Here is a 14,149-nt window from a genome sequence, read left to right on the forward strand (position 1 = left end):
AAGCAGGAATTTGATGGAGCCGGAATTGGGACCAGTGGCGAAATCAAAAGTGTGCAAATGGTGGGGATTTGGACTCGAAATGTGGCTTTTTGCCACATTCGAGGACAGAAAGAATTCCCTACCAGATAGAAGTGGAGGACGAGAAAACGTTAAATGTCGTAGTCGAGGGAAGAAAACCAAATTGTTATATATGCTGGGAGAGAGGTTATATGAAGACCAAATGCCCCCTATATGAGTTCACACAGCCACAGCAAGAGAAAGCACAAGCAGAGGAAGAAAAATTGTAGACCACACTGAGGAAATAAAAGAGAGATAGAAGTGTGAAACAGAGAAAACAAAGGAGAAGAACGAAAATGGAGCTACTAACCCTAAAAAGCGAAGGAACATTTACCAATTCTGAAAGGAACATGTACCTTTCCACAATCAGGTCATATAGGTTAATCCTTTAATGCAATTGTATTTAAATTTCTGAATTCCACTCAAAAATGCTGCCATTTGTTCTTTCTGAAAGTTTCATTTTGTATCAATGCATTTGGAAGCATCAGAATAACTTGTGGTGATATTTTATGCAACCTTTCATAATGGCGTCTCCAAACCTCTCTCTTTGCAGCCTCGTTTAGTGCAAGTAAGCTATCATCCATGCGGACACATTTCTCTCCTACAACATCACAATTTCGTGTCTTGCAACACGAAATACTTCAAGTCTTTGGCCCTCACGGCGGAGAACATTGGCAATTTTTTTTCTTATCTGCTTCCCCTCTGGCTAAATAAACCTGTAGACATATACATTTTCATCCCTTATGATCCTGCCGTAAGACTTCACTCCACACACGCTAGATTTATTTAATTCGTCCTTCGTCGAAAGACACCTGTTGCTAATGTCTTCTTGTCTGTATTCGTTACTGTGTACCATTTCTCCATCCGTCATCCTTGTTTTCGTATACATTCTCTTGCTGTCTTCCAAAGAATTCTAATGCTCTTTGCTTAGATTTTCTTGAGGCCGGCCAGATTGGAGCAGTCTCGAGTGTAACCAGCCAAAACTGTAGAGATGATATGTATTTATATATCGACTGACAATAGAAAGCTCTGAATGACCTGTCCTTGTTTTTATATATACATATAGCGGCGTACATACACTTTTGGTCACATTATATATATATATATATATATATATATATATATATATATATATATATATATATATATAAATGAAAAATAATAATAAGACAGAATGCTAAACTGAAAGCATATTTTAATATAGATTTTTAACCGGCTTTCATTGGATGGAAAATTTTCAAGACGAGGGAGAATGAAAATGTTTTTACAAAAACGTAAAAAATAATATATATAAAAAAATAATATATAAAAAAAAATAATATATAAAAAAATAAATATAACGGGAGGCTCGTCTGTCCGATATAGGAAGTGTTGGCAACCTTAAATTCCTTAAATTCCCTTTCTATCAATGTAAAGACAGAATCTCCACACAAGAAAGAATCAACAAGGAGAATCTTTTCATAGAGAAATTCCAAACACTTCTTAACACACAAACCCCTCAGTGACCTTATTTCTCTAAGAACAGACATAAACTTCCTGTTGACAAAGAGTTCATAACTCCAACTAAAGAGATTTGTCTTCCCTTACACACACTTCCTGTTTTGACACACTTCCTGCTTAACACACAAACCTTTAGCCCCTTTTCTCTTTTTTTAAACCTAACACAACTCTCAATTTCATGCATCCTTATTTTTCCAACTATTATCTACATGGATTACCATTGAACTTTAAAAGCTCAAAGACAATATAATGTATTGGTATATTTATTTTTTTATATATTATATTTTTTATATATTATTTTTTACTTTTTTGTCAAAAACATTTTCATTCCCCCTCTTCTTGAAAATGTGCCATGCAATGAAAGCCAGTTAGAAATCTATATTAAAATATGCTTTCAGTTTAGCATTCTGCCTTATTGTTATTTTTCATTTTCCTATTATTTCTCCACGTGCGGTTAACACAACCCCACTATATACTGACTTATATATATATATACACATATGCAAAAGAAATTCTAAGTCTGATTTTCATGTTTTATTCAAGCCATATGAACTTGCCATGTTTAAGGACAAATTATTTTGAATCATTTAAGCCAAAATGGTATGAGTAGATTAAATACTGGTTGTTACTGCAACGACTCGCAAAGGATGTGGATAAAATTCGTTTGAAAATCTTGCATTTGAAGTTAGATGAAACGTTCATCAGTAATGAAATGTTGGTTTTGACTGCTATTTTGCATGGACGAAAACTTTAGTTGGTGGAAAGCGTTGGTCTTAATGCTATCAGTATATCAACATTGCAGACCAAAACGATGAGGGTATAGTAAGTAAGGATCATGTTGGTAGCTTTTTTCCCCGTTTGATGCTTAGTCTATTCTCACTGTTATGTGGTGTTTGCTTGCATCCATTTCATATCCATTGTTATGCTGGAACGTTGATCTCCCTGAGACTGATAAAAATATGATGATGAAAATTCTGTACTAATGTGTATCACTCTCTCTTGAGAAAAACTTGAGGTTAACTTGAGTAAAATAAATAACCGTTTATTTCATCAGACATTGAATGACAGTCAATTGGTTTTAGTAATGATCAGAAATGAAAAACCTTTAGTTCTGAAAATTCGAATTATCATTTGCGAGATTTATGAAGATTAGTTTAATTACCATAGAATTTCTCTTGATCTCGGGTTTACCATTGTCATGAGATTGTGTTGTAGCTGCACCAAACGTGGTGTGAAAGCAAAACTCATGAACATTTAACAACAGATTTTATTGAGGGAAATCCAAGCATGAATACATACATAGATCATCAGAGACTAGGATGTAGGGATTGACTTAACTGTATCTGATCGACGATTAGTTATCTCGAAGATAAGAGACTACTGAAACTTGCTGAAGTCTTTTCCTTGATTGGCTGCGTGAGATCCGAGTTGTTCTGTTCGAAAGCCACCAGAACCCCATTTGGTTTTGGGCCTAAATTGCTTAGCTAGTGTAAAGGACACTTGAGATGATGTTGCAACTGGTGGTGCAATCTGCTGCAAATTGGTTGGTTGATAAATAGGGTGTTCGTATGAAACATACATGGCTCAGCTGTGTAGCTTACTCATAATCGTGAACTGACAATTTCGCAGATAGAGTTTGAATCCCTGCAGGCTTTTTTCCAACTTCTCCTCTTCTGAGTATCGAATGCTGGATCTGACACATTACTGTGTCAGCATTCACAATTCTAGCATTCAAATTAGTCTCCTGTTTTCCACCACTCATGAATGAGATATGTAAATTTCTTCACTTGCTACAGTAGTGTTCCATTAACATGCAGAGTGCACTGGGAAAACTTTCTTTAGAAGATCAATGTCTCAATCTTCGCAATACTAATCCTCTGCCATTCCTTGCAACACTTGGCAGTGAACCCATTCAGTGCATGCATATGATCATCTGATGAGTGAAGTATCACCTCTTGTCAGCAATTATCAGCTGACTTATTCCATATCCACTTCCTCAATGGCAGTGCATATCAATCTAGTTCATTAAAATTACGAAAAGGAGAGGTTATAATATACACCCCTGCCAAAGTCACGTTGCTCATTATCCCAAACTCCTGCAAAACCCTCTTCGGTACTAATTATCCGCAATGTGAGAGTATCGACAGCAGGGAAAACTCACAAAACTTGTGAGTCCAGTGCAACTTACAGAATAAAATGGTAAACTCTAGCAGAGGATGGGATCAGAAACAAATACGTGAACGCTATTGATACATAAAAGCACCCATTACACTCTCAGAGTGTTTGGCATTAGGAAGGGTATTCAGTTGTAGAAAACTATGCCAAATCAGACTGAAGTCTGATGCAGCCTTCCAGCAATGCCAACCTAGTCAAACCATCCGACTCATGCCAGCATGGACAACAAACATTAAAATAATGATGATGATGATGATGATGATGAACTTGCTTTAATGAATAAACAGTTATCACTTCCTTTTTATATTTTAAGCTTTATTAATAATTTTTTCCTCCAACTGTCCAAAAATCATTAACAACAACAACATCCACTCCTGGTGCTAGTGTTGCTGTTGCTTATGGTTTATTTATGATTTAGTATGTAACTGATACTTTAAGTACAGTAAATGTCAATTATATTCTTAGTTGGCTATTCTCAAAGCAAAAGTCTGCTTCACCACATTCAGTAAACATTCCTCCAGGGCCCTCTTCTCAATGTTTTCTTACCATGAGATTTTCTTTCAATACTGCAAGAGTTGTATCAATATTATTTATCTGAAAGTAAAGAAAAATCATTTGTTATTTAGTGTTTAATATATACAAGCTGTTATATTCCGTTTTTTATTTTATTTTATTTACTTTCAGTTTCAAATAAATTTTCATCACAGTTATAAAATCTTCAAATATTTTTGACTTTACCGTTGGGCCTTGTACTTTCTTTCAATTTGTGTTTGGTGGTGAGGGATGCCCTAATTTTGAAGTAAATATCGAAAACAATGCATTTTATTTATTAATGCATTTGGCACATTTGGTGGATGGAAACTGAAAAGAAGCCCATTGTATATCTATATATGTGCCTCTGTGTGTGGGGGTGGGTGTCTTTGTGTCTGTTTTTGTATACTACCACCACTTCTAGACAATTGGTTTTGGTGTGTTTACGTCCCTATAATTTAGCAGTTTGGCAAAAGAGATCAATAGTATAAGTGCCAGGCAGGGTCAAGTCATTCAACTAAAAATTCTTTAAGGCAGTGCCCCAGCATGGCCACATTCTAATGACTGAAACAGGCAAAAAAAAAAAATACAGATTAAATCAGCAATCAGCCTCAAATGGTAGAGTATGAAATTAAATAATTTATAATATATTGGCCAGCAATTGAGTCTCTCAAGCTTCAAGAAATAAACCAGATCTTCTTTTGATCTCACCCTACCATCTTAAAAAGGAAACACATTAGATAATATAGTTCTATGTATACTAAATGAGATTAAAGTGTGGGATGGTCACATTTGGATTCTTCTGATCAGGGATCATAGGTGGTGATGTATCATAGCTCCAGTGATATTACAATTAGTTTTATATGTAATCACACTAATTAAAGTAAATGGAGTTGTTTGCAAGTTTGCTGAACAATGATAAAATATGATAAATTTACTTGGATTCTGATAACATGAAAATTAATATAATTTCTTTCTTTCTTAAAAATGAAGAAAATTAGATTGATTAATGACTGAGAACTGAAATATAAAGTTGGTAGTAGTAGCATGGATAGAAACAAAAACCCTTCCTTTGCCATGACTAGTTTTTTTTTTTTTTCAATAATATTAGTGTCATATATGATGATGATGATTGACAGATACTCATAAAGGATGCAACAAATGTATCCTCATGAGATTTTTTAGTCTTTATTTGAGATAAACATTTTAATGTATTTGTTCTGTTTAGGATATGCTATTTCATAATGCTACAAATGCTACACAACCATTTTCAATAAAGTTGATTTCAGCCAGAATAACTACTACATTTCTAAATGTCTTATAATTTATTTTTTTTGTCATTGCTCTGTGGACCAGTCTTTAATATTTGCTTCATATCTGCAATTCTAATAAATATTATAAATGATATTATAATTCAATAAATATTATTTGTTCAGTTAATAAATTCCTCAAAATTTTGAGTAAATCATAACATAAAATGAAAATATTTATTGAATAATGATTAAGTGAAATTTAATAGTTCTCATCTTAAAACTGAAAAATAAATTAAAAATAATAAATTACAAACCTTTTCTTCAATGTTTTGCAGCCTCTGATTTAAAATATTTGCACTTTTAGTAAATTCCTTTTCAGGTTCTGAGAATGAAATATTCTGTGAACTTTCATATTTAGAAATTTCTAATTGGTCAATTCTGCAATGATAAAATATGTAATTATATTTAAAGGGTAGTTACATTATGAAAGAGCTATTTATATCATAGTATTCCACTGTAGTGGAATTATGTAATTTGCCAAGTCACAGTTGTGTGGTGAAAATCTTTACCCCTCCCTCTCTTCATGCAGTGATAAACCTACGTTTTGGGGGTCTTGACACTCCTCTTCAAAGCCTGTAACAATAGCGCAAAATTCAACAAGGTTTGAAAATTACCTTACTACCCATGCAAGGACTCTAAAACCAAGAGGTTAGAGAACAGTGTGATTGAGTGAAATCCCCCAAAATGGCACTATGCAATAAGCTTTTTCCTATCAGTAATGGTCTTTGGATATCCCTATAATGCATTTGTTCCATGACAGATCATTGTACACTTTAAAATAAAATTCAATTTTACATCTCAGGTTTTAATTTAAATTTCTGTGCTGAGTTGAAAATTAGACATTATACAAATGCTTGACACAATGTAGACTAATGAATAAAACACAGCTATGATCAGATTTAACATAATCTTTTAATTTAAACACCTATTAGATTACATGCTACATAAACCAAATTTTTAAAATACTTTCTTTCAGGGTTTTCTTGCAATATAGACATGCAAAGTTTTGTCACTTGAGATATTCCTTGCAATGTCTTTTTTTTTTTTTTAATGACAATATGGTAAAATAATTGAAATACTCTTCAATTAAGGTAGAAAGATAAATTTGAGAAATTCCTTTCTGCTTCACAGCTTGTAATAGCCATTGTCAAGTATTCCTTAAGTGCAGCAATAATACTTAGGAACACTTCAGTTAGGTGTAGACCACAAATAAGCTGAATAATTTCTGTACATTGTATTTTGATGGTGTGTTTTCTTTCGTGTTCAGAGATTTCCCAAGTTGTAAATAGTCACTGAACTGACAGTGCACATTGAATAAATTGCAGTCAATACCATTTTTGTAATATATTGCAAGGTTAATACTGTTCTTCTCAGAACTGTTTACCAATTTTGAAAGGAACATGTACCTTTCCACAATCTGGTCATATAGGTTAATCCTTTAATGCAATTGTATTTGAATTTCTGAATTCCACTCAAAAAACGCTGCCATTTGTTCTTTCTGAAAGTTTCATTTTGTATCAATGCATTTGGAAGCATCAGAATAACTTGTGGTGATATGTTACGGAGCATAAGAAAGGGATATTGTGTTAGATTTGGAGTAAATATCTAGAGTGATATTTCAATGTCATCTATAGACACCAGCATTCAAACTGATGTTGAGATTTATTAATTCTGAGTAGGAGTGGAGTTTTCATGTAGCTGAAATTGCATCAATATTTTTTTTATAAACAATGACAAAAATTAAAAACATAATTTATTGGTATATTATAGGTGTAGGGTTTCTACATATTGATGGGTTTATGAAGGAAGCATAATTATTGAAAAAAAAGTATATAACACTAAGCTGTTGGGCCTTACAAAAACCTTTGAATGGAAAGCATGAAGGTACGTCTTGGAATTCCTTTTCTAATATGAGTTGTGCAACTTGAAAATGATGGAGGCTAATTAGAATACAAGTGGAGGCTCATGGCCTAGTGGTTAGAGCAGTGGACTCACAGTCAAGGGATTGCAGGTTTGAATCTCAGACTGGGCGATGAGTGTGTTTATGAGCAAAACACCTAAATTCCACATGGCTCCAGCAGAAGGTAATGGTGAACTTCTGCTGACTCTTTCACCACACCTTTCTCTCACTATTTCCTCCTGCATATAGCAGCTCACCTGTGATGGAACACCATCCCATCCAGATGGGGAACCTATATGCCAATGGAACCGGGAAACTGCCCCTTATGAACCAGGCATGGCTCAAGAAGGAACAAACAACAATTAGAACACAAAGTCAACTCTGAGAAAGCAATTGGATGTCCAAAAGCCAATATCTTGTAAATATATGTAATCAAGTTAACTCTCTTCAACTTACCTTGGTGTGTAAAAGTGACAAGGTAATGCATAAAAAGCAACAACATCTGGTCAAAACCACATTCGTAATGTACACCAATGAATAAGTAGTTAATGGCTTCTGTTACCTAGGTGACCAAGTCAGTAGCAGGGGTGGATGCTCTGAGAGAATAGCTGCTAGAATAAGAATAGCCTGGGCAAAGTTCAGAGAGCCTGTACCTCTGTTGGTAACAAAGGGCCTCTTGCTCAGAGTAAAACGTAGACTGTATGATGCATGTGTGTAAACAGCCATGCCATATGGCAGTGAAACATGGGTGGTGACTGCTGAAGATATGCGTAAGCTTGCAATGAATGAAGCTAGTATGCTCCGCTGGATGTGTAAAGTTAGTGAGCATACACGACAGAGTGTAAGCACCCTGAAAGAAAAGTTGGACATAAGAAGCATCAGATGTGGTGTGCAAGAGAGATGACTGCACTGGTATGGTCATATGTTGCATATGGATGAGGACAGTTGTGTGAAAAAGTGTCACACCCTAGCAGTAGGGGGAACCTGTGGAAGAGGTAGACCCAGGAAGACCTGGGATGAGGTGGTGAAGCATAACTCTCAAGTGTATTTTCTCAACTGCAGCCTATCCTGAATTTTACAAAAATTGTACTTTTTTTCCCAAAGAAAATTGTTTTACAAGTGTCAAAACATTAGCTTAATGCATACAAATTTAAAGATGAAATCACTTACAAATTCTTTTTACTGTCAGATTTATTTTGCCTTGCAATGTAAGCGTCAACCATCTGATCTTCCCAGAGAATTAAATTTTTTTCGTTTTCTTTTTCCAAATCGGTTTCATGTATCCTTACTGTGGAAGAAAGGTATAGCAAATATTAATTATAGTGAAAGTTATTCCACATAAAGCTGTACTGGTTAGAGTGTCAAGATAATACATAATATGTTATGGTTAAGGAGTGTAGGTGCAACCCTAATGTACTACAAGAGATTATGAAGTGTAGCAGTTAAGGAAAGATATAATTGCAGTGGCTGTAGAATACACTGGTAATGGCTATATAATGTTGCAATAGCTATAGAGCGTAATACTGACATATAGACAATACAGTGGCTATATAATGTAGAGGTAATGCAAATATATACATATAACTGCTGTGGAGTTAAAACATAGATAACGTTGTGGTAACTAGGACATAGTTTTAAAAAGAGACTATGTTGTACTGGTTATTGAGTGCAGTGCTAAGATAAACTTGCATTTGCTATGAAGTGTAGTTATTACTACACTTTAAATACAAGAAAAGTTTGGATTGTCCTTGAAGACATTAAACCAGAATAATGTTGTAGTGTGTTCATGAAGTATAGCAATAACATTTTTGGATATTTTAGGGGAATTGGTGTATCATTGTAATGTACAATTATCAGATCTGACAAGTCCAAATATGCTGAAAGTAAAGGACTCTTTCAATGAGAATGATTCCCTAATCATGTGAGAAAAAGTTGCAATAAGATAAGTGGAAAATGAAAAGTCAGTAGGTGTTGGCAATATCCCTGCTGAACTGTTGAAGCATGAAGGAGAGGTCACAATACCCATTTGTAACAAGATCTGGCATATATGGATTATAGTGGTAATACGCAGGTAAAGTTTTAGTGGATCCTTTATTATGGCATGTACTCCTACTGTCAGTGACTAACAAACAGGTTCCTTGCATACACCTCAGTTGTGTAGCATATTGATGCAAAATATCTCTAACAGTAAAAACTGTATCCAATAATATGCAGAAGTACAAATTTGGGAAATTACAAAAAATAGAAATAAAACAAGGAAAAAGATATTTACAAAATGCAGATTTTCTATCAGGTTGTTTATGACTTGCTTTTTCACACAGATAACGACAGAACTGGTAGATGTTACAGAGCAGTATGAAAGGAGGAGGCAGAGGAGGGCGGATAGAAAACTCAAAGATTAGTTCATATCTCTGGAAGGACCAATGGAGATGACTTTTTTCCTGCACTTTTTGAAAAGTAGAACTGAAATGAAAAGCAAAAAACATTACAGAATAGAATTAATTTCCATTTTGAGCTTTCAATAATATCAAATCAAATTAAACCCTATTTTAAACCCCAGAGATGACGGTGGTACGTAAAAAGCACCATTTGAGCGCGATCGTTTCCAGCTTCGCCTTGCTGGCACTTGTACTGGTGGCATGTGAACAAAACATTGGACTGGTTTGCCAGTCCCCAGTCAAATCATCCAACCCATGCTAGCATGGAAAGCAGACGTTAAACGATGATCATCATCATCATACAACCCTGTGATATTTTATCTTATCAGTAACATATACCTATATATAGCCTATATTTAATTTCCTGATCACCAAGAATTTTGCAAGGCCTCAGGGAGACAGTAACCAAACACTTTCTGTGCCATCACACTTCTGACAGTACAGTTTCACTGTGTTGATGTTTCTCGGTAAACCTCTAAATTCCATTCATTTTAGTTACTTGTGTGTGTGTGTGTGTGTGTGTGTGTGTGTGTGTGCTATACTTTATATTCTAGCATATAACTGACCAATAACCATGTCAGTATCAGTGACATTTCTGCCAATGCCAGCCAATTTGACATATGTACATCCCTGCTCACAGTGTACAATTTAAGATCCATAAGGTGTATCCAATATATCAATTTTTTGTTTTTGTAAAAGTCGCTGACAATCAAGTCTCTTCCCGGTGTTTCCTATTCTGAAATTCTCCTATCACAATTTCAAGAGATTCACCATTGATACTGTCTGCTTTTGGTGCAATATTCAGAACAATATTTCTTTCAGAATTCTTCTGGCTATATAATAACCCAGTTAAACTCTTTTTTATCTCCAGAATGAATCTACATCATCCAGAGAAAGAGCCTCTGTTTTTATTGACTAACCCATCCTCTCTATAAACACTGTTAACTGATTCTGACTGAATCTCTTGTTAATTTCTTTGCTTTTTTCATTTATTGTCTTCTGAGGAAAGAGTTTCATACTGGCAGCTTTTAATTCATGTTTATGGGCAATCAAGGGTTTTCATTTTTATCTCTCAACATGTTTCCTTATTTATTTTTAAATTTTTGTTCATTGCTTGTTTGAATTTGATGAGTATCATCACATAATTAATCATCTTCCATTTTTCTAATCCATGGTTGCACTTTTTGCATTTTATTGGTTTGTCAATGTTTAATTCCTTAACGTTTTAATGAGACTGTTTAACAGTACCCAGTATATCTGAATGTATTTAGAGGTGGGATAAGAGAGAGAGAGAGAGAGAGAGAGAGATGGGGAGCAAGAGGCTCATACAGCACACATTAACTGATGAATTTTACAAAAATTTTAAAGTGTCGGTAATATTCTGAATTTTGTCAAAACAAATTAAAATATATTTTATTAATTCTAAAATAAAATTTAATGTCTAATAATTATAGTTTTTTCATATGTTTCTATTTTGTTTTCATTTCAATTATTCAAAAATGTAATCCAGTAACTATAGTTACCCACTTACTAAAACTTCATTAGCACATGTATTCACACACACATTTCAAGGAAAAGTTTTTACCTGAACATGGCAATCAGTAAATTGAGAAGCAAAATATTTGTTAGTAAAATATATATACACATCAAAATTGGTGCAACATATGAACCAAGTTCAGAAGGACATTTGCTGTCGCTCACATTACAATCTGAAACAAAGCAAATGAAAAATCATTAAATATTTTAACAATTATAATCATATTGTAATAGCATCTGAAACTTTTACTTAAGAAATCTTCCTCTTAAGGTGTTGGCAACACAATTTTTGTGAGTTGTTATCAAACAGTAATGAAATTGGAGCCTGGTATTCTTGCATGAATTCTCTATTGTAGGAAATTATTATTATTATTATTATTATTATTATTCTTTTAATTTTGTTTCCATTTTTTGCCGAGTGTCTTCTCAACACCTAAAGCAAAGAAACTCACATTGATAGACCATTAAGATAAATACACCAAATTGTTCAATTACAAAATCAAGTTATGTGAAAGAAAAAAAAAGAAATGAAAAAGAAAGAAAAGAAAAAGATATTCATCATCATCATCTGACAATTATTATTATTATTATTATTATTATTATTATTATTATTATTATTAAGGCAGAATCGTTAACACACTGGGTGAAATACTTAACAGTTTTTCATCTGCTATTATGTTCTAAGTTCAAATTTCACTGAAGTCAACTTTGCCTTTCATCCTTTCGGGGTCGATAAAATTAGTACCAGTTACACACTGGGGTCGATGTAATTGACTTAATCCCTTCCCCCATTCCTGTTTTTATTGTGATACCATCACTAGGTGTATCATTAATCAGACCATGAGCAGGCTCTTATTATTATTATTATTATGATAGATAAATATTACAATAAAAAAATTGTTACAATAAAATGATTATCATCATTACAATAAAAGGATTGCTATTATTATTATAAAGGTGGCAGGCTGGCAGAATTATTAGCATAGCAGGCAAAATGCTGAGCAGCATTTTAACCTTCCTAATGCTTTGGATTCTAATTCCAATGAATTCATCTTTGCCTTTCATCCTTTCAGGATCAATAAATTAATTACCAGTTGAGAACTGGGATTAGTGTAATTGGTTAGCCCCTGCCTCAAATGTCAGCCCTTGTACCTATAGTAGAAAGAATTATTATTATCATCATCATCAATGATGGTGATGGTGATGATGACTTTTACATTGACAAACACTGAATTTAAAGATTCAATTGACATATTCCTGAAATAATATCTATTAATTTCCTTTATGCACTTGTTTCAACTACCATTAGGTAACATAGAATAAAGCATATTTTTTCTTCTTAGATGGAGCATAAAGAAGACATTACAATGTGATGGTATCGGTCATGTTATCCAAAATATTGTTAAAAACAGAAAATACATTAATTGGTAGAGCACATGGACAGTTTTTTTACCTAGATTGAATCAAATCCTAAATAATACAAGGACTTAATCTATTGATAACAGACGGATGAAAGCAAAGTTGAATCTGAAATGATTCCGTTTGAAAATGCAGAGTTAAAAAAGTATTCTTTAAAACTATATTTACAATTTCTGCTAACACATTCCACTTAAATACAATGTAAATTTTCTTTATGAAACTCAAAAAATGTTTGCAAGCCATTGTTTCTGTCAAATGACTTGAAAGAAAGTGAAAAAGTATATCAAATTTGTTTACCTTCATATTCTTCAAGAAAAAGTTCTCCATACATATGAAAATAAGCTTTCCTAAATACTCTTTTAAACAAATCATAAGAAACTGGAGCACTTGGATAGAGAATTGACTGGGAAGCAATGCCATAGGCAATCATTAAGACAAATAGAATTATGATAAAATATCCAAGGTCTTGCATCTGAAAGAATAAATAATGTTAAAAAGTAAGTAGCGATAATTAATCATTTGTTAATATTAACATAAATTAACAGTATCTACAGTTAACATTACAAAATAATTAACAATGTAGTACAAAGATACTCTATTCAATGTGAGATTTCATCAGTATTTGATTGGTTCATTTGTAGCGGTTATAATGAAGAGAATTGCAGCAGATATGATAGAGGTTGAATTGGCTGCTTCAAAACTTTTTTTTTTTTTTTTGTTTCTCTCACAGGCCTGAGTTAGAAAGGATAGAATGTATTTCTTGAGTTTAAAAATAAATCCAGTCTTGTGACTCACCATTTTCTTAATCATTATAAGCTTCGGTCCAAGATGTCTATGGAATGAGAGCATATAAAGAAACCGGATGTAAAAGGAGATCAAGTTTAAACTAAGCACCACTTTGGCATAATCATCCAGTTTCAGAAATCGAAGAACGTACCCCATGCTGAACAAGATAATAGTTATAACATCAACAACATTCCAAATGTCACAGATGTAATTGATTAATTTTGAGCGAAGTGAGTTAGAACTTTTTGTTAACATCTGAAATGTAAGCAGAAAATAAAAATAAAATAAAACAGTTACATGCACACACACACACACACACACACACACAAATATCTATGTCACTATGCAGTTTTATTAAGGCAGCAGGCTGGCAGAAACGTTAGCACACTGGGCAAAATGCTTAGCGGGTATTTTGTTTGTCTTTTACGTTCTGAGTTCAAATTCCTTTTCATCCTTTCAGGGCCAATAAATTAAGTACCAGTTGCGTACTGGGG

The 14,149-nt window shown here is 33.5% G+C and overlaps 1 protein-coding gene across 7 annotated transcripts in view; it reads right to left on the minus strand.

Moving 5' to 3' along the window:
* Positions 1-4,030: 4,030 nt before the first annotated feature.
* The window catches only part of LOC106872163 (transient receptor potential cation channel subfamily M member-like 2), a 62,345-nt gene continuing 52,226 nt past the window's right edge, over positions 4,031-14,149 (minus strand). For all 7 annotated transcript variants that reach the window (XM_089364658.1, XM_089364655.1, XM_089364660.1 and 4 more), the window contains 7 exons: positions 13,665-13,910; positions 13,167-13,341; positions 11,500-11,623; positions 9,749-9,939; positions 8,647-8,764; positions 5,831-5,954; positions 4,031-4,326 (listed from right to left, as the gene is read on the minus strand). In XM_089364658.1, the coding sequence (XP_089220784.1) occupies positions 4,264-4,326; positions 5,831-5,954; positions 8,647-8,764; positions 9,749-9,939; positions 11,500-11,623; positions 13,167-13,341; positions 13,665-13,910 (1,041 nt within the window). In that variant the 3' untranslated portion in view covers positions 4,031-4,263. The remainder of the gene's footprint in view (positions 4,327-5,830; positions 5,955-8,646; positions 8,765-9,748; positions 9,940-11,499; positions 11,624-13,166; positions 13,342-13,664; positions 13,911-14,149) is intronic.

This window comes from Octopus bimaculoides, chromosome 16, assembly GCF_046866305.1.
Source record: "Octopus bimaculoides isolate indiv1 chromosome 16, ASM4686630v1, whole genome shotgun sequence".
NCBI lineage: Eukaryota > Metazoa > Mollusca > Cephalopoda > Octopoda > Octopodidae > Octopus > Octopus bimaculoides.